The sequence below is a fragment of the Cryptomeria japonica genome, chromosome 7, assembly GCF_030272615.1.
Source record: "Cryptomeria japonica chromosome 7, Sugi_1.0, whole genome shotgun sequence".
NCBI classification, from domain to species: domain Eukaryota; kingdom Viridiplantae; phylum Streptophyta; class Pinopsida; order Cupressales; family Cupressaceae; genus Cryptomeria; species Cryptomeria japonica.
In genome coordinates, this window is record NC_081411.1 from 359026123 (window position 1) to 359048422 (window position 22300).

General features: G+C 34.9%; 1 protein-coding gene across 3 annotated transcripts in view; it reads left to right on the forward strand.

Moving 5' to 3' along the window:
- The first annotated feature begins 466 nt into the window (after positions 1–466).
- LOC131051631 (FKBP12-interacting protein of 37 kDa) overlaps positions 467–22300 on the forward strand; it is a 184021-nt gene continuing 162187 nt past the window's right edge. Inside the window, exons 1-6 of one of the 3 annotated variants that reach the window (XM_059209073.1) lie at positions 467–630; positions 1437–1512; positions 1607–1646; positions 1740–1783; positions 3725–3789; positions 3894–3930. In XM_059209073.1, coding sequence (XP_059065056.1) covers positions 1486–1512; positions 1607–1646; positions 1740–1783; positions 3725–3789; positions 3894–3930 — 213 coding nt within the window. In that variant the 5' untranslated portion in view covers positions 467–630; positions 1437–1485. Of the gene's footprint in view, positions 631–1433; positions 1513–1606; positions 1647–1739; positions 1784–3724; positions 3790–3893; positions 3931–22300 lie in introns of all 3 variants that reach the window. The other 2 variants (XM_059209072.1, XM_059209074.1) reach the window with 2 other exon arrangements.

Consider the following 22300-nt stretch of genomic DNA (forward strand, 5'->3'; position numbering starts at 1 on the left):
TTCAATGCATTGAAGAAATACACAAATGTCAAAAACATAAATAAATATGCATTGAATGAAATGAAAATTTTTAGGGATACATATCTTATGTCATAATATTTTATTCAGATTTAAGAATAATTTATTTAGATTTTGGTATATTTCACTGAAGAATATAAGATTTTCTTAGATTCTTGTCATTTATTGTGATTTTGGATTGTTCTAAATTAATTAAATATTTGATCATTTAACAAAAATAAAAACAAATTTTTTTCAATGACTTGTTTGCAGAATAGACCAATAAGAAAAAAGATAAATAGTATTTTTCAAATTTCAATAAAATATACCTAAAACAAAACTATACAAATAAATATAAATATTTCAAAATACTACAATATGATTGACTAACCTCAGGGAACTAATGCATCCAAGGATTACCTATCGACAGGAACTAATAATAATAATAAAACTTCTGTTTAACATATGATTTTAAATAATTTTGGGAGAAATTTTTGAATCTATAGCTCGTTGGGAAACGTTGCAGCAGACACGATAGTAAGACACGAAGGGAAGCGGTGAGATTCGGGAAGTTTTCTGTTGGTGTGCTTTGAGGCGCTTTCGCAAGATACAGATATAGGGCGCTTTAGAATGGTATGGATATCTCATGCCTCCAGTTCCGAAATCCAACACTACCGCTCAGATATAGCTTTAGGAAAGATTAATGAAAACCCAGATAAAGGCAGAACCATGAAATGGCAGAAAAATCCTCACGAAACCTGCTGCCATGTTTCGACATGATAGTGAAGACGCAGTTTCTGGAAAGATTAATGAAAACCCAGATAAAGGCGGAACCCTAGAATGGCGGAAGAAATCCTCACGAACCCCTATGAACTAGGAAAAATTGCCTATAAAAAACGTTTTCCTGAAATATACTTATTAAAAATACTACGTCATTTAGTCTTTACGAATTCAAAGCGAATTTCAACGATTTTTCTGCAATCGTTTGAAGTTCGCCGCATTCCGAATTTCATGGGTGAAATTTGGCGAGCCCTGTGACTTATATAACTATCGGCGTAACCATTGCAGCTTTGTTTTGGTGCAAGCGCTAGTAAATAACATATTGACACCATTAAAACTTTGTAAGATTTAAAATATGCCTTACTGTTACACTCCTAACTGTTAATTGAACTGAACCAAGCCACAAAAAAATTGAAAGGAGTTAGGGATTTGGCACTTTGTTCTTGGTTCCGCTGTGGGCTTTCCTAACAATTATCTTAAGTTTCCTCTTGTTTGCTGGTTATTTCTCTACTTTAATTGCGGGATTAATGGGATTGAGTTCCATCTATCCTCGTAGAGAACAAGAATTGTGCTTGAGCCATAGTAGGGGAATTTAGAAATGGTTTTTGCATTATTTGATGACGTTTTTTCTAAAGAATTTGATTGTTTGTGCTCAGAAGGGAGTAAGGAAAACATAATGAGCATTTGTCACTGAGTTGTGTCACCGCCATGGCCAGTTCCCCTAACCTGGATGATGTATGCTGACTCCTCCAACTATTGTTTTGTATTGTTGCATATATATTTTATTTATTATATACCTTCAAACAAATTTCTTTTTGACCTTTTACAGGATGATGATTTTGGTGGAGATTATGCAGGAAACATTACACGTATGTCCGAAATCCAAACTCTTTATTTTTTTGTTTAGAGAATTGACCAAGAAATGCTAACTATTTAGTTTATCCAACTGTCCATTATTGCAGGTAACAAGCGGCCTCGTCCTTTAGATGATGATGAAGACTTCAAGGTATTTTATACAGATTTTTTTAGTTTAGCATATCATTGTAAGGAAAGAATATTACATACAATCTCATGGAGTTAAAATGATATTATTGTTGTGGAAGAATAAATTCTCATTTTTTAAGAAGGCAATTATGGGTGGAATCTTGAAAGAAGAATACACAGGTGCACACACATGCACACATAATCTTTTATTCTTTCGTCAATTTATCATGTTGGAAGGGCAAATAATTTGTCATTCTCCTTTGCAATCTCCGTAGCATAGCTCCAAAAATGTTCATTAAAAAATCCTATCTACAATTCTTGGGTTATCTCTTCATTACAAGTAGATATTGCAAAGTTATAAATATGTTGTAAATTTTGTGATTCTGGCTCACACAAATTCTTTCTTATCTGCGAGCATCCTCATGAATTTGAGGATTCAAGTGTCGTTATATGTTCTTTTGGTGATGCTCTTTGTTCTCTTGACAATAGGTTTACTGTTTAACACAACTCATTTTTCCTTTGTTTTCCAAAATAAGATCTTTGTGTTGGTTGGCACAAGGAGTTAAAAAAATGGAAGGGTTTCTGTTCATAATAACTCTTCCAACAACTATATAACTGGTATCATTGCGCCAATCACTTTGACAACTTTTTAAAAAGTTGCTGGATAATTATCCTTCTCAATCTGGAATCTGGATACATGTATCTGAGTATCGGATACTTGATATGGAAATGATACTCCGAAATATGGCATGGATACCATATCTGGACATATCCGTAAATGAACCTATATTTGAGCCATATCGAAAACATTTGGATTTGGCTCTACCGTGTTTGGTGTAATATTCAATAAAGTGCTTCTGCTAAACATTCAAAGTTTGCAAACGAAAAAAAACAAAAAACAAAAAAGTGTACACACATGCACACATAAATATTGTAGTTTAAAATATAAAAAAACCAAAATATATATTATTATAAATAATTTTTTTTAAAGTTATCATCCATACCCCTCTACATAATTTTTAACAGTTGGATATATGCTCGTTTCTATAATTGTTGTATCTAGCTGTATCTGTATCAGAGGATCTTGAAAGTTTGCCATATCCATAGCTGATGGTAGCCTGATACCATATCTGTTTCCATGCAACTCTGCCTTTTCAATTCCTACCTGATATAGAAGCTCCCCTAATAGGTGACATGACAATTGCACGCTTAAGTTTTAGTGGAAGCATCAATTAGTTTCTAGAAAACAGTACTCGTTGAGGAAGCTATAAAAAAAATATAATCGTCTGATTTTTGGCAAGGATCTCTTCATTGGACATCATGGGGTAGGTACCATATCTCTATACAAATTGTTGGTTATCAATTAACATCGCATCAACAACAGATTCATCCATTTTTTCTCTCTAATTTATTAAATTGTTCAAAATGGAATCAAGAACTCCATGAGTACCAGCAAGTTTCTCATCACCTAACTCAACAAAATGGAAAATAGATTTTAAAAGATTTATGTTGGCTCAATTGTCTTTAAGTCTTCAGTCAGGATAAGTCTAGAGGTTTGAAGCTGCTATGATCATTGTCATCTGGATGGTTACAATTTTAGAGGAACAATGTAGGGTAATCCTTTTGGGATGGCTTTAACTTGATTCTTATTAATAAAACGCATCTTCGAAGAAAATCAGATCAGAGATCATTTAAATTGATGTTTCAGGCCACACTGTGGCCCACGATCAGTGAATTGATTCTTATTATGTTTTAGTTACTTTGACTATCCTTCCAAATGGTAAATATGCCTGTAATCATCTCTTGTGAATATGTGAATCCTGTTTTTAACTTTATTCTCTATTCTGCACGAGAGATGCGGCTGTTGTAGTTTTGATCCTTGATTGTTTTTGATTAAATTCAGTCCTTTGGTTCTTTTTAACATAGGACTTTGCCACCTCATTCATTAGTGTTGACATGGCAGGAACATGTAGAGGAAGAACATGCACCTGGTGCGGCTACAGGAATAGTTTTAATTCTGAGAGACAGGTAGTATGAGACTCATAGGATATAATTAGATTTCTGATGTCATATATCATTTGTTGATATGGATTTCATATCTAACAAAACGCATTTGCTTCTCTTTGTTTCAGTTTAAAAAAATCTGAAGAAGATTGTAAGGTGTATCAGGTACAAGTCTTCTTTAAAAAGACATCTCATTTTTTTGTTTTGCTGGCATGAGTAAGCTACTATCTATACTTTATTAATATAAGTTATCCTGGTAGGCATTACTTCTATGGTAAAGCTAGATCTCTGTATTGTGGAATTAAGAAACTAACTTTAAAAAAAAAGATATCTGTTTCACTATAAAGCGTCTGCTGAGTAGTCTGGTTTGGTTATATGTGATTCATTCTAATTTCACTTCAACTGATTTTGTTTTGCACACACTCAGAGTAGCCTGATTGTTCTCTTGAGATGCTTTTCTAAATGAAAAAGGAAATATTTTTATTGGTCATGATTATGGATGTAATCATAAACTATGTTGATAAAGAATATACAAGCATTTCAGTGTCCTGAATTGCATGAAAATGGTAGGTATGTCAGGGTGTGCTTTTGCATTTGATTATTTTGCAAGGTTTTTTGGCTGGCAAGATTCAGTATGCATGTGTCTCTGTATGTTTGTATTTATGCGTGCGTAAGTATGTGTGTGCATACATGCTTCTGCGTTTGATTATTTGGCAAGGTTTTTGGTTGGCAATATATAATCTGTGTGTGTGTGTGTGTGTGTGTGTGTGTGTGTGCATATATGCTTCTGCATTTGATTATTTGGCAATGTTTTTGGTTGGCAATATATAAATTATGTGTGTGTTTGTGACATTTTATTGGTAAGCTAGATGCATACCGACCCATTCGATGGAGACAGCACAAGGAGACCCATGTGATGGGGACAACACAAGGGGCCTCATTCCAAAGTGAAACTATACAACCCATGAGTGGGAGGTCTGGTAGGGCATGAATCCTTTAGGTCCACTTGTCTATATGGGGTTTTGAACTTGGGCAATAGTGGAAACGATACCCACCCTCTGCCATCACACTATGCTGAATGCTCACATCAACAAAAACTTTGGGGTAGACGAAGACATGGGGATGGGCTTAGTTCCTTAATGTGGCTACACTTGATTTGTCCCTGCAGCCGCTACAAGGTGCCTTACAGGAATTAAACTCGAGTCTATGGTCTCAAATTTCTTCATTCCTCACCACTAGAGCCAAATTTGTTGGGCGGAAAGATTTAGAATCGATGAAATCTCCTCATTCCTAGACCCAAATCTCCCCATTTGTCTTGTTCTTTGTCAATCCCCATCTTTTGAGTTATGGCTTGGAGAACACTTTTTGGTTTGTTTAACTTACCCATAGACTTTGAAATTTGGGAAACATCTTCTGCTAGCCTTTGGAATCTTATTTCACATTTGTCCATCTCTTACCATCATTCTTGTTGCTCTAGTCCAATCCCTAGTTTTAGTTTTGTTAGAATATTCTGCTTAGCATGTTGTACATCTTGTAAGCTTTGTAAATATTTTAATATCTTGTAATTTTTGGCTCTTGTGGAATCATGTTGACACTTGGAGGAGTTCATTAGATTACTTGGATCACACAATTCGTCTCTTGTAATGTTGGGTATGACATTGTATGCTAATTTGTCAAAGCATGATGAAGGTCATTAACAAGTAGACATACAAGAGAATCTATGACCAAAGAGGAGCTACATGTAAGTTGGGATGATTCTTGGGAGTTGAAGAATAATAACTTGAACCTCTCTTCTTGGGTGTTGACAAGTGGATATTCCATCTTGAAGCGCATTTATATATTGAGTGTTGGCATTGGGAAATTGTAATGCCCCGCCAGGAAACCCCCAAGGGATAAGCCAAAACACAAGAATAGAGTGCAATAATTTTTTTTATTTTAAAAAGTTACACCACATTAAGATACAACAAGATATCAAAAATTCAGATTACATAGCGGAAGACATCAACTAACACCTAAAGAGTTTCCCAACGAGATTACTTAAATTTCACAATTCACTTAACTCACACAATTAATCCAATAAGCTGATTATCTTAATAACGAGATAATTCTTAATCAGGATAATTTCTTTCAGAAGATGGAAATATAAATCACAAGCAAAGATTCATCCATTAAGATCTATTCATAATCTTCATTCAAGCTTTTCATTAAAATACAAGCCATACATCTAATATTCTAACACACTAGAATTTCATCATAAACATATGAGATCTTTTCAAGCATACTTAATTTCCTTAACAACAACTGAATATATTCCATTACTCTAAGTTACATTCTTTCATATTCCAATTTATTGCATTTAAAAGACGATTGCATACATGCATCTACGATAAATCTCATCTAAACCACTTATGCATTTGATCCAAATGGCATTCAAGAAAGAACTGCATATAAACATTTAAAGTTAATTCCATCTTATCCACTTATACATTCTAACATAAGCTATTCATACATGATAAAGTTGAATAAGGGAAACATAAGAGAATAACATCACATAACACCATAATGATCTCGGAGTTCACCCCTAAAGGGCTACATCTCCGGGTCTGCTCAACTGCAAGACCCCTCTGATAATTAATAAAGTTAGGAATACAAGAGGTTACACCATTTACAATCCGGCCATCAAGGCGAAATATAAACAATATACAAGTGACCGCATCGGTCAATTAATACATAAACGATCCCTGAAAAGAAAAGGATCCAGCTGAACATAATCAAAGCTAATACAAAGGTCCAGGAGAGCATCCACAAAACTGAGTCATCACCACCCAAGGTCTAACATGAAACCAGGTACTCACAAGGGTAAAGACAATAGGGCGACCCACAAAAGTGCTCCTACAGGACAAAATGACAACACACTAGCGAACGTAGAGACAAGTGTCATCACACAACCTGGTATGGTTACCATGGCAGGTCTTCATAGGTTCCGACCCCATACACTGGGTTACCCTAGCAACCTAATCCGAACCTCCGACCCATCCAAGCCTTATGTGGACCCACACATCCTCTCATGAAGACAAGGATGATGGTTTGCCATTTCAGGCCTTCTCACAACATGTCGAGTCTATGTTAGCACTCGTCCCATGTGTGAGGCACATTTATCTTACTTAGAGATTACATTCTAATCTACTGTTAGGTTATCACTTATTAGACTCACTTTCGATGGGTTACCCAGCAGCCACTTTGGGCGCGGCCCCCAATCGAAAGCCACTTTCCCATACGACACTAGACTATACTCAGACGAACTCAAAAACCAAGGAATAGACATGGTCAGACGAACGGAGTTCAAAATGGAGAGATCCACCATTTGGTCAAACATGACTTCATACGAGGTGCACTGACAGACGATACTCTAACTAGAGACCTGACCGACTAAGGTCAACCACGAATCATCATTCGACACCCACATAGAGGATATGACCAAATACGACACCACCACAAAACAACAGTCATCTCGGAACCGAGGACTGAAACAGGTACCCCAAATCAATCCATACGACAGGAACCTATCAAACAAAGCACGACTTGCCATTACATAAGCAAAAGCGAATACAAAAATTAAACTCGCATAGGTATTATTCAGCAGATACAATCTTTTCCGAATTGATCTAAACATTAAAATTCGATCAAGTTTTCTACATGATCTATGTTTCCAAAAATACACTAGCAGGAAATCATCATTGCAAGGTGAATACAATATCACAATTTGCAATAGTACCATTGTCTATTTCTCAAACAGAGGAAAAATATAAATTAACCATTCATTTTACTAAATGAGAATATTAGTAACTAAACAATTTTCCCAAATGATACTTAATTAAATTTCCAAAAGCACATCGTTTAAATTCATAATGTCCAAGGGTTAAATATTCATTTCTAACATTTCCAGATGGCCTATATCATTAAAATCTTCAAACAATATATATTCTTGAATAAAGTATGTTTTATCTCGAAAATTTTTCCAATATAAACAATATTTCATCTTTTTCAAAAGACGCTCCCCTAATATTATAGGTCCAAAATGATTAAATATTAATTCATAAATATTTATAACCCTACGGTTAATAAAATATACACAATTAATATTTAATATTGCATAATAATCCAATTAAGTATTAATCAACATATATACATTTATTCCCATTGATAAATATATAATAATATTAATTAATAATTAATTAAACACTTTATATAAAAAAAAAACTTTTAAAATTAATAAATTTATTTATTAATTTTTTTTTTTAACTAAAAAAAAATAATAAAAAAAATACAAATTAAAAAGGGGGGGGGGGTTTCCACGTGGACCCCACGTGGTCCCCATGGGAAGCTCACGCAGCCCCCAAAGGGGAAGCGCTGCTTCCCAAGGGAGCACGCAGCATTCCCCAAAGGGAGCGCTGCTGTTCCCAAAGGGAAGCACGCAGCTCCCCTTGGGGTGCGCTGCTATCCCAATGGGATACGCAGCTCCCCAACAAATAACAATTATTTAATTTTTTTAAATTTTTTCTAAAATTTGCTGTTAGTAAAATTCATACACAGCAAAAAAAACACAGTTTCACAGAGACTGAAATAAATAATTTTTTTAATTTATTTATTCTCCCATTTGCAATTTTAAAATACCCAGATTAGGAAAGGGGAAAATTTCTCCAATACTAACAGCATATTGGCCAAATAAGATTGAATAACATTCATATATCAACCAACAGGCAGATATCTCTGATAAAAAACTTGAATGAGAAAGCATTAACTTAGAATTTTAACAAATTTCATTGAAGAACAGCCAATCTCAAGTTTATTTTTGAATTTAAAAAAAAAAAACAACCAGAGCAACCATAATCCAGAATTGAAATGGAAATAGAACAAGAAGAGATTGGATTGGAATTACAATTTTACAACTGTATCATTTTTCCCCAATAGCTGAGATTTTTATTTATTTATAATCTCCACAAACAGATTTCTTCAAAATCCAAAACAATTTCTGATAAGCAAAGAACCAAAATATAAACCAGAATCTTACCTCTTATAGCAATCCTGGAAAAGATTTAGTAAGGAGCCCAACCTGCAGGCTCAAGAGATTTCTCCTCCTCCAAAACCCCCAAATTTTCATCCAAAAATATATTTTTCAACAAACATTTTTCCAAAAATATCAATCCCCCAAAATTTTCCAAAAGTCTAGGTTATAAGGAAGAGTTGACCAAAATTTCATTTTTTTGGAATTAAAATTTTTATTTAAAATAATTCCCAAAATTTACTATTTTCCAACTATATCAACAAATTAAATTGTTTTTCAATTCAAAATTGATTTTCTCAATTAATTCAATTTAACCTTTCCATTTCAAAAATGCCAAGAAGATTAAATTAACTCTATTGCAAATAAATTTAAATCTTTCTTTTTCAACAACATAAACATAACAAATTTAATATTAAAATTAACTATTTAATTGAACTTGCTCCCAATTTAAATCGAGCAATTCAAATCAACGATAATTCACATAAAGAAATCCCGATTAATTTAGTCCATTAATCTTTAATGCACAAACACATATTTAATCAAATTAAATACTAAGGACTAATTAATCAATTTAACCATATACACCAAGCACGCAAACCAAGAAAGTCAACCAGACTGACGACTTGCAAACCCAACCAAAAGGGAATACCGACGACGACTAACAGTGCTCCCTTGAGCACGACTATGGTCAACTAGGGTCTTACGACCACCTAATCCAACTCTAAGGATTAAAGAGGTACACTCAAATCTGCAAATCCAGGTGAAGACGAACCTCGCACTCATGCGGCGTTGTACCTGAAATCTCCTGCAACCAAGAGTCATACATGCATACATATATAAACTTAATGAAAGCGTTAGCCCGATATTAATACCACGAAATAGGAACACTAAACAACTTGCATACAACTAGTGTGAAAACCACACCAACAGCTATGCATTAAATCAAACATCTGACTATAATCATTATATTATGATAAACTAACTAAGATAAAACTGAGATTAGAAATTGATTAGGGCAGGGGTACTACATTCTCCCCCCTAGGTTCCGACTTACTCCTGGAAGTCGTAAGGCTAGATGGAGAACATGTCGTACGCATCAGCCCTAAAACTCATTCAACAAAGATCAAATTGCACATAGAAATCTTTCCATAAATAAATGAAATATTATTGCAAAATCCTTTACAAATGCCATTATGCATTGGCAAGATACATCTAAAACCATACATTCCTTAAAATATTCTAGGAATTATCCACAATCATAGCAGAGAAACAAGAATTTTCTTCCTTTCATTACACCAAATTAAAGCATTACAAAGAGGTAAACAACAATTACCATAATCATCTACCAAAAATGACAAGAAAACATGCCATCATGATCAATTTCTGTTACCAATACATCTTTATCATAAAATTTTATTGAATAGAACTAGCTTTAAATATCAATTTCTACAACCAAATTAACTTCCAATAAATAAGAGCAACAAAATAACTCAATTGATTACACTTGTCAGGCATAAGAAAACCTTTCCAAAGACTATGTCCCATAACATAGTGACAAGTTAACACAATTTACTCCATGATACAATTAATAACTATCCACAAAACTGGAATGCATAACTCAAAAGGCCACATGTGAGCATGTCTAATGCTTGGTCAAAGATAACATGCATGATCAGCATCTCTATGCCTGATCTTAGAACAACAATATGATCATAAATATCCAATATCTCACTCAAGGCTCGATGGTGCTAGGCACACCATAGCGGTGCTACCTTCCATACAAGACCTTTGTGAATATCCCTTGTTGAGCAAGGTGGTTAGCCTCCAAGAGATAGTCACCACACATAGGTAGGTAGTGGATCCTAGCTGCATCACAGTCTCACATACCCCCATCCTCAAGGTTCCCTACGTCTACTTCCTCGCACACACTCTACCAAATCCGTATCATACGTCCTTGGAGAGGAATTTCACATTTCAACACAAGACCAGCATACGAAAACAATAAGGATAAACCAGTTTAGCCACCAAAGTACAGATGAATAAAGATAATAAATCATCAATTCCAACAGTAAGGCAAGAAAATAATCCGGAATTGCAACACCAAATCAAAAGTGTAAAAGATCACAAGATCGTGGCTAAACCTTCAAAGTCAAAGTAAAATAAATTGCTAGTCCCCAAAGAAATACAAAGAATATCACAATTGCACATAACATCACTATGTGACTAACATCTAGCCACCAACGAGGAAGGAAGGAACAACTAACTAGCTATTGCAATAGCTCATCATGTGGTGCGACATAGTCACACTACCCACATGGCATGGCGGTGTGCACTTCGACATCACCCTGCATCACGTCGTCACGCGGCATGGCAATACCCCAAGCGGAGAAAACACGCAATGGGCGTATCCCGCATGGTAGTGTACCTCATGGAAAAAGCACGCGCAGGTCACATCCCGCATAGCGACGTATCTAGAAGGATACTCGCCGTAAGTCAAGTCAGAGGTATACATGACTAGGGCCCACCCACATGCCCACCAACACATACTAACTGGCAGCACATGTAAATAAACCTACCTTTCATGAAGACAAGGCAAAGGATCCTCCAAATCACACCATCACTATACACAAGAATCACCATCGAAAAGCTCAAATAAAAGAAAGGAATAGGCTGTCACATATAAACCTATAAATAGATTCATCAAAAGGGAAAGTATTGAGTACACCTTTGATACAGTTTAATAGTACAACTATATCATTCCTCGAAGTAGAGAAGCTAAAGTCGCTTCGCGCCGACATTACTCGTACGCCAATCCATACTATTCAAGGAACGGTTACTTCGAATACTACCCCTTAACATACTAAGTTACCCACAACCCGAGGTTTGGTGCTCAGTAGGGAAACAAATAAGCAACATCACATAAACAGTATGGTTTCCCATACTCATAAGCAACCTATCCTCCATGGTTGATTACTTCACCAATCCATGGGCACATATAATAAGCACTGGTTTCTTACAATACATACAATTACACCAGTACTGGTTTAGTCACATTTACGAGTAGTACTTTTCAGTACGCTAACATCTATTCAAGGAAGATTTTAATTATGCTTTCTATATAAATAACTGAATCAAGTTTACTCTAGATACAAGTACTGAAATTATTAACAATTCACAATTACATAAGGAAATAACATCATTCTTATAGCTTTCTCGAATCTCACTAAGCATTCATAACTAAATTACTAACTATGCAAATTCTTTTCCCAAAGAGGACTTTCATCTTTCAATATGAAGCCAAAATGCAATAGTACAATTTCACATGTTTTATAAACATTCTATTTATATCAATGCATTCTTTAATACCATTTCTAAAAATCTTATGATTAGGCAAAGAGAAGGGGAAAGAGAGTTTGATAACCAAACTATTTCCTACAAAAACGCAAGATCAACAGATCACACTACATTATAAAATTTCTCACTATAAGCCTATCATTTTAATTACACGGTTTTCATTTCGCTACCGTTTAGAAGGATGACAATCAGCCTAACAAAAACACTTCCAATAATTATGGTTGCAACAGGAGGTTCTAGTTTTCCAAGCAAAACAGAGATCAAGACAGGCAATCTTTTCGATAATACCAGACCTCTTGTAAACACTCACTTATAATAATACAATACAGACACATGTCATAATTTGCAACCTATTATAGAAATCACATTACAATCAAAAGTAAGTGAGGAGCTATCAACTAAATAATACATCTTAATGCATGCGCATCAAACAAGCTTTTCATTCGCACTTTCTAAACACATTAAGGTAATTACATATACCCAAAAGCGAGTTCAATGGAGCATTTGCTAAAATAAATCTTCAATCAAACTGGTTTAATGAAACACATCAAACAATCTTTCGGGGAACACATTAATACTCTCTTGAAGCTACAATAACATGCTCCTTTTTAATACTTATTCTACAAACCAAGCAGTTTCACATAATTCAACTATTCACATAGTAATGCACCTTACTAAGATAGAATTTAATTATGCTACTCCTACAAAATACACATGGAGAATTCTTTAAACGTACACATACGGTTTCCTCCCAATAGCCAATGTTAACTTTCAAATCCAAAGCCCTTTTTATTATTTAAAAAAAACACATGAGCGTCATAAGGCTCACACAAGGGTTCAAGAAGTCACACCCTTTTCTCTCTCGCAAACAAGAAAACTCAAATCAAAGATAATTACACATATCTTAATCATTTTAATTTCCAGAAAGAAAGAGAGGAATGGTGATAATCATTTAATTTTCTACAAAATAAGCATTCAATAATTGCCATACTAGTCCTTCAAGTGGACAACACTAAGCTAGATCATAATCTTAAACGAACACAATTCGCACTTTCAGATTCAAGACAAGCACTGACCAACCCAAATGGATTAGTCTATAGAGTACAACACTCAAAAAGGAAGGTACATACGACTCTCTTTCAAAATACGAGTAATCGTAGACCCAGACATCAATAAGCAAACAATGCACATATAAGCACTCAAACACCAACATCAAGAAGGTGAAAACAAGGTGTGAACACACACATGTTACACACAAGTTACGGTCTGCTCAATCACTCACATACAAAAGGAGGACAAGCATACACATAAGGTCGATACATCTCACACCAAAAGAGGGCACAAGCGACACCAGAGATCCCAGTGTTTGCAACATGGGCTCTGATACCAAATGTAATGCCCCGCCAGGAAACCCCGAAGGGATAAGCCAAAACACAAGAATAGAGTGCAATAATTTTTTTTTTTTAAAAAGTTACACCACATTAAGATACAACAAGATATCAAAGATTCAGATTACATAGCGGAAGACATCAACTAACACCTAAAGAGTTTCCCAACGAGATTACTTAAATTTCACAATTCACTTAACTCACACAATTAATCCAATAAGCTGATTATCTTAATAACGAGATAATTCTTAATCAGGATAATTTCTTTCAGAAGATGGAAATATAAATCACAAGCAAAGATTCATCCATTAAGATCTATTCATAATCTTCATTCAAGCTTTTCATTAAAATACAAGCCATACATCTAATATTCTAACACACTAGAATTTCATCATAAACATATGAGATCTTTTCAAGCATACTTAATTTCCTTAACAACAACTGAATATATTCCATTACTCTAAGTTACATTCTTTCATATTCCAATTTATTGCATTTAAAAGACAATTGCATACATGCATCTACGATAAATCTCATCTAAACCACTTATGCATTTGATCCAAATGGCATTCAAGAAAGAACTGCATATAAACATTTAAAGTTAATTCCATCTTATCCACTTATACATTCTAACATAAGCTATTCATACATGATAAAGTTGAATAAGGGAAACATAAGAGAATAACATCACATAACACCATAATGATCTCGGAGTTCACCCCTAAAGGGCTACATCTCCGGGTCTGCTCAACTGCAAGACCCCTCTGATAATTAATAAAGTTAGGAATACAAGAGGTTACACCATTTCCAATCCGGCCATCAAGGCAAAACATAAACAATATACAAGTGACCGCATCGGTCAATTAATACATAAACGATCCTTGAAAAGAAAAGGATCCAGCTGAACATAATCAAAGCTAATACAAAGGTCCAGGAGAGCATCCACAAAACAAAGTCATCACCACCCAAGGTCTAACATGAAACCAGGTACTCACAAGGGTAAAGACAATAGGGCGACCCACAAAAGTGCTCCTACAGGACAAAACGACAACACACTAGTGAACGTAGGGACAAGTGTCATCACACAACCTGGTATGGTTACCATGGCAGGTCTTCATAGGTTCCGGCCCCATACACTGGGTTACCCTGGCAACCTAATCCGAACCTTCGGCCCATCCAAGCCTTATGTGGACCCACACATCCTCTCGTGAAGACAAGGATGATGGTTTGCCATTTCAGGCCTTCTCACAGCATGTCGAGTCTATGTTAGCACTCGTCCCATGTGTGAGGCACATTTATCTTACTTAGAGATTACATTCTAATCTACTGTTAGATTATCACTTATTAGACTCACTTTCGATGGGTTACCCAGCAGCCACTTTGGGCGCGGCTCCCAATCGAAAGCCACTTTCCCATATGACACTAGACTATACTCAGACGAACTCAAAAACCAAGGAATAGACATGGTCAGACGAACGGAGTTCAAAATGGAGAGATCCACCATTTGGTCAAACATGACTTCATACGAGGTGCATTGACAGACGGTACTCTAACTAGAGACCTGACCGACTAAGGTCAACCACGAATCATCATTCGACACCCACATAGAGGATATGACCAAATACGACACCACCACAAAACAACAGTCATCTCGGAACCGAGGACTGAAACAGGTACCCCAAACCAATCCATACGACAGGGACCTATCAAACAAAGCACGACTTGCCATTACATAAGCAAAAGCGAATACAGAAATTAAACTCGCATAGGTAATATTCAGCAAATACAATCTTTTCCGAATTGATCTAAACATTAAAAGTCGATCAAGTTTTCTACATGATCTATGTTTCCAAAAATACACTAGCAGGAAATCATCATTGCAAGGTGAATACAATATCACAATTTGCAATAGTACCATTGTCTATTTCTCAAACAGCGGAAAAATATAAATTAACCATTCATTTTACTAAATGAGAATATCAGTAACTAAACAATTTTCCCAAATGATACTTAATTAAATTTCCAAAAGCACATCGTTTAAATTCATAATGTCCAAGGGTTAAATATTCATTTCTAACATTTCCAGATGGTCTATATCATTAAAATCTTCAAACAATATATATTCTTGAATAAAGTATGTTTTATCTCGAAAATTTTTCCAATATAAACAATATTTCATCTTTTTCAAAAGATGCTCCCCTAATATTATAGGTCCAAAAGGATTAAATATTAATTCATAAATATTTATAACCCTATGGTTAATAAAATATACACAATTAATATTTAATATTGCATAATAATCCAATTAAGTATTAATCAACATATATACATTTATTCCCATTGATAAATATATAATAATATTAATTAATAATTAATTAAACACTTTATATAAAAAAAAAACTTTTAAAACTAATAAATTTATTTATTAATTTATTTTTTTTTAACTAAAAAAAAAAATAAAAAAAAATACGTGGACCCCACGTGGTCCCCATGGGAAGCTCACGCAGCCCCCAAAGGGGAAGCGTTGCTTTCCAAGGGAGCACACAACATTCCCCAAAGGGAGCGCTGCTGTTCCCAAAGGGAAGCATGCAGCTCCCCTTGGGGTGCGCTGCTATCCCAATGGGATACGCAGCTCCCCAACAAATAACAATTATTTAATTTTTTTTAATTTTTTCTAAAATTTGCTGTTAGTAAAATTCATACACAGCAAAAAAAACACAGTCTCACAGAGACTGAAATAAATAATTTTTTTTTTTAATTTATTCTCCCATTTGCAATTTTAAAATACCCAGATCAGGAAAGGGGAAAATTTCTCCAATACCAACAACATATTGGCCAAATAAGAATGAATAACATTCATATATCAACCAACAGGCAGATATCTCTGATAAAAAACTTGAATGAAAAAGCATTAACTTAGAATTTTAACAAATTTCATTGAAGAACAACCAATCTCAAGTTTATCTTTGAATTTTAAAAAAAAAACAACCAGAGCAACTATAATCCAGAATTGAAATGGAAATAGAACAAGAAGAGATTGGATTGGAATTACAATCACAACTGTATCATTTTTCCCCAATAGCTGAGATTTTTATTTATTTATAATCTCCACAAATAGATTTCTTCAAAATCCAAAACAATTTCTGATAAGCAAAGAACCAAAATATAAACCAGAATCTTACCTCTTATAGCAATCCTGGAAAAGATTTAGTAAGGAGCCCAACCTGCAGGCTCAAGAGATTTCTCCTCCTCCAAAACCCCCAAATTTTCATCCAAAAATATATTTTTCAACAAACATTTTTCCAAAAATATCAATCCCCCAAAATTTTCCAAAAGTCTAGGTTATAAGGAAGAGTTGACCAAAATTTCATTTTTTTGGAATTAAAATTTTTATTTAAAATAATTCCCAAAATTTACTATTTTCCAACTATATCAACAAATTAAATTGTTTTTCAATTCAAAATTGATTTTCTCAATTAATTCAATTTAACCTTTCCATTTCAAAAATGCCAAGAAGATTAAATTAATTCTATTGCAAATAAATTTAAATCTTTCTTTTTCAACAACATAAACATAACAAATTTAATATTAAAATTAACTATTTAATTGAACTTGCTCCCAATTTAAATCGAGCAATTCAAATCAACGATAATTCACATAAAAAAATCCCGATTAATTTAGTCCATTAATCTTTAATGCACAAACACATATTTAATCAAATTAAATACTAAGGACTAATTAATCAATTTAACCATACACACCAAGCACGCAAACCAAAAAAGTCAACCAGACTGACGACTCGCAAACCCAACCAAAAGGGAATATCGACGACGACTAACAGTGCTCCCTTGAGCACGACTATGGTCAACTAGGGTCTTACGACCACCTAATCCAACTCTAAGGATTAAAGAGGTACACTCAAACCTGCAAATCCAGGTGAAGACGAACCTCGCACTCATGCGGCGTTGTACCTGAAATCTCTTGCAACCAAGAGTCATACATGCATACATATATAAACTTAATGAAAGCGTTAGCCTGATATTAATACCACGAAATAGGAACACTAAACAACTTGCATACAACTAGTGTGAAAACCACATCAACAACTATGCATTAAATCAAACATCTGACTATAATCATTATATTATGATAAACTAACTAAGATAAAACTGAGATTAGAAATTGATTAGGGCAGGGGTACTACAGAAATGATGAGAAGAAGATTTTTTGTAGGGAGATGTTGCTAGAATGTTGCTAGAACTCCTTCAAAATCTGGGCATAAAGCATATGATGGGGAATAATACTTGGAAGTACGCCCAATCTTGGAAGTTGAAGAATCATAACTTGAACCCTTCTTTTTGGGAGTTGACAAGTGGATATTTCCACCTTAAGTGCCTTATTCTATATTTTGAGTGTTGGCATTCAGAAACTATGAGAGGAAGATTTTGTGTAGGGAGATGCTGACAGTACATTGCTGGAGCTCATTCAAAATCTGGGCATAGGGCATATCAGGTGCTTGTAAAAATCACATTATATTTGTAATTTCCTTGCCGAGTTAATATAGTGAGTGGCACAAATTTGAGAGCCTAAGTTTTTTCTCTTTGAAAGGGTTTGCCTAGGATAATTTTTTTGACTTATCTTGATATGCTATTTTTTGTTTTTTATTAACTTTTTTATCTTTTTTCATTTTGATGTCATTTGGATTCTACATTTTTATGTTTCCATTGAATATGAAGTTTATTCCGGCCATGGGTTTTTGTAATTGATTTTTGGTTTTGAATATTGAATGCATGAAATCCCTCACATTTGGTATTAAAGATTTGTCAAGTTCAATTTGTGCAAGAGGGGACACTCTCTTTGGATGATAATTTAGTTTTTAGTGGTAGTTCTATAGAAAAAACTTCAAGTACAAATTAAATGGTAAATACATTTGGGAGGATGGAAATAGAAAAAATTGATGGGCAAAAATGCTCAGCTCAAAAGATCTTTGGAGATCCTTGGATTGCAGTTTCTAGGTAGTGTTGTGACATTTTCACACATCGCCCCATTGCAAATGGGGACCCCCACTTTTTTATCTTTCTAGGTAAGTTGTCTTAGCTTAGCTGTTGGTAGTTGTCAAGTCTTTGCTATTAGCCTTTTATTTGTAGTTGCTTAAGAGCTGATCAAGTCTCTCCCTTTAGGATGAAGTGAGGTACAGTACTTCCTTTGCCTTCCAAAGCTTTCCACTTGCCTTTCCCAGCACTACCAGTGGATGCCCAAGCTTGATTGCTTCCCTCCCATCTCCTTTCACTACCTCTCCATTATTCTTCCCTCTCCACCTCACCTTCCTAAAATTTCATCCCTACACCCTTCCTTCCATCTCACCCCCATCACCTACTTTTATTCCAACCCTTATACCTGTTAATGCATTAGTAGCTTCTGCAAAATAAGACTTCTCTAACCCATTAATCTCCTTTATTCTGTTATGGTTTATTCATCTATGCTATTAGATTATCTGATTTATGCTTTCTGAACTGAATATGTTATTCAGATTGTAACATCGATCATGATTATGATATTGGCATTGGATAAAGATGGATTAGATCGACAACTTGCTTAACATAGTTAAGCGTCGATCTAAATGCTATCGTGCTAATAACCCGATAGCATATGTAATGCTATTTGTTATCGGGTTTAGTTCATACTGATAAACATTTATAATCGGGCCATTAACAAAGCATCATAACTAACACCGTTTCAACCGAGTTTTTAAGTATTAAATGTTAGTTACCAAACATAACCGAAATCGGGATGTGCAGTATGGAAAGACACCGATCAATAGGTGCCTTGATTGGTCGACATGACCGGTCAAGACATCTATTGACCGGTCTTCTAAAACATATAAAGCCCGACATGAATCATTTGGAGAAGACATATAAAAATATTAATGATCTCTCTCCTTCAGCCTGCAACAAAACAATTAGATTATTAGACAATATAATCATATAAAATTCTCACATATATAATTTGTTCTTTTATTGCAATTGAATAAAACTTTACATGGTATCAGAGCAAGGCTAATCGAATATGAGGCTATTCAATTTCTGAATAATTCAAGAACAAAATTATATATTACATCACATTTCCAAAATGGCCAGCACTATTAGATTCGAAGATAAACTCGGAGGTAGCGATGATTTCTCAGCTTGGATGTTTAGAATCAAAATGATTTTGAGAGAAAACAAAGTTGATTCATATGTTCAAATTGAAAGTGCAGCACTCGAAAATGAATCCGACAAAACAGCATGGATTGAGGGAAATGAAAAGGCTATTAAAATAATAGTTGATGGGGTAAGAAACAACATAATGCCCATCATAAAGAAACAAGAGACGGCTTACAAAATGTTCAAAGCACTTGAAAGGACATTTGAGATATCAAATGCAAGTCGTCCTCTGGCATTGAAACGAGAGATAAATCATCGCTTGGCCGAGAAATTCTACCATCAAGAAAGCGAAAGTCATTGGACAAAGACAAGGCTATTTGTATGAGCTATGCACAGAGCCCAACTTAGCCTTAATTCATGAAGCCACAAATGCAAATGAGGTGTGGCATAGAAGACTAGGCCACCTGAATTATAGGGCTTTATCATCTATGGGAAATCTTGTCACAGGTCTACCTAAGTTGAAGCAATATCATTCAGAGGCGTGCAAGGGATGTGCCCTAGGTAAAAATACCAAGGGTGCCTTCCAAAATAGTACTAGGAAGACGAGCAAAATATTAAAATTAGTTCATTCTGATGTATGTGGACCTATGTCCGAACCCTCTCTAGGGGGATTTTTGTATTATGTAATATTTGTTGATGACTACTCTAGGAAAACTTGGATCTACTTTCTGAAATGTAAAGAATCAGAAGAGATCCTCAATAGGTTTAAAGAATTCAAATCACTAATGGAGAACTACTCAGGAAATAACATTAAAACCCTAAGAACTGACAATGGGGGGGAATATACTTCAGAATTATTTAAAGATTTTTGTAAAAAATCAGGGATTAAGAGGGAGTTAACAATACCTTATAATCCTCAACAAAATGGGGTAGCTGAGAGGAGAAATAGGACTATTGTAGAAGCTGCCAAAGCCATGATCCTTGATCAAAATCTAAATATCAAACTTTGGGCAGAAGCAACTAGCACTGCGGTATATATACAAAACAGATGTCCTCACTCCCACCTTCAAGATAAAACTCCTGAGGAAGTCTTCACCAAAATAAAGCCAGATATCAGCCACCTTAGGATATTTGGGTGTCCTGTCTATATACATGTACCTAAAGAGAAAAGACTCAAATTAGAACCTTCTGGAAAAAAGGGGAATACTTGTAGGATATAGTGAAACATCCAAGGCCTATAGAATTTATATACAAGGTCAAAGAAATATTGAACTTAGTAGAGATGTAATCTTTGAAGAAGACTTAGCCTTCAAAAGAGCCCAAAGTACAATAGAACCTGAAATCTATATCCCCACTCCTAACATAGAAGAAGATCCCACTCCTAACATAGAAGAAGATCCTACTCCTGAGCTTCAGAGGGAGAATCCTGAGGAGACTATAGGTGAAACTCAAGAAAAGACCACTATGGGCCACCAAGACTGTAACAGAAGCTCAGAACTTTGTTGCTCCTTCAGGAACCTTCAGGGAAAGTAAAAGGCCTAATAAATTCACTAGCTCTGTTGCCCTTATGAATGATCTCTCTAAAGTTGAACCAAACAATGTATCAGATGCACTTGAACATCAAGTATGGAAGGATGCCATGTCTGAAGAGTATCAATCCATTATGAAGAATGATGTTTGGGAGATTGTTCCTAGGCCAACTAAGAAATCTGTTGTTTCATCTAAATGGCTTTTCAAGATCAAACATGCTGCAGATGGCAGTATTGAAAAACACAAGGCCAAATTTGTAGCTAGAGAGTTCTCACAAAGGGAAGGAATAGATTATGAAGAAACATTTGCACCTGTTGCCAGATATACATCGGTAAGAGCTGTACTAGCCATTGCAGCAGCAAAGGGATGGAAGGTACACCAGATGGATGTTAAGACAACATTTTTAAATGGTGAGATCTCAGAAGAAGTCTACCTAGAGCAACCTGAAGGGTTTGAAATTCATAATGCAGAGTCTCATGTATGTAGACTTAAGAAAGCTCTCTATGGGCTCAAACAGGCTCCCAGGGCCTGGTATGAAAGAATTGACATCTATCTCTCAAAACTAGGTTTCACTAAAAATGATGCAGATCCTAATCTCTACTACAAAAGAAATAAAGGTGATATGCTAATATTGATTTTATATGTTGATGACCTATTAATCACAGGATATTAATCACAGGAGATGATCACCTTATAGATCAATGCAAGAAAGATCTATCCACAGAATTTGATATGAAGGACTTGGGACTACTTCATTACTTCCTAGGGTTAGAAGTATGACAGAATTCCAATAATATTGTACTAAACCAAGGAAAGTACACCTTTGGACATTTTGACGAGATTCGGAATGCTAAACTGTAGGCCCATGACCTCTCCTATGGAAACCAACTTACATAAACTTAAAGAAGCAGCAACAGAATCACAATCCACTGATCCTACTCAGTACAGGCAGATGATTGGGTCCCTAATGTATCTATTAAATACAAGGCCATATATCTGTTATGCTGTTAATGCTCTAAGTCAGTTTATGTGTGAACCTAAGGAGATACACTTGG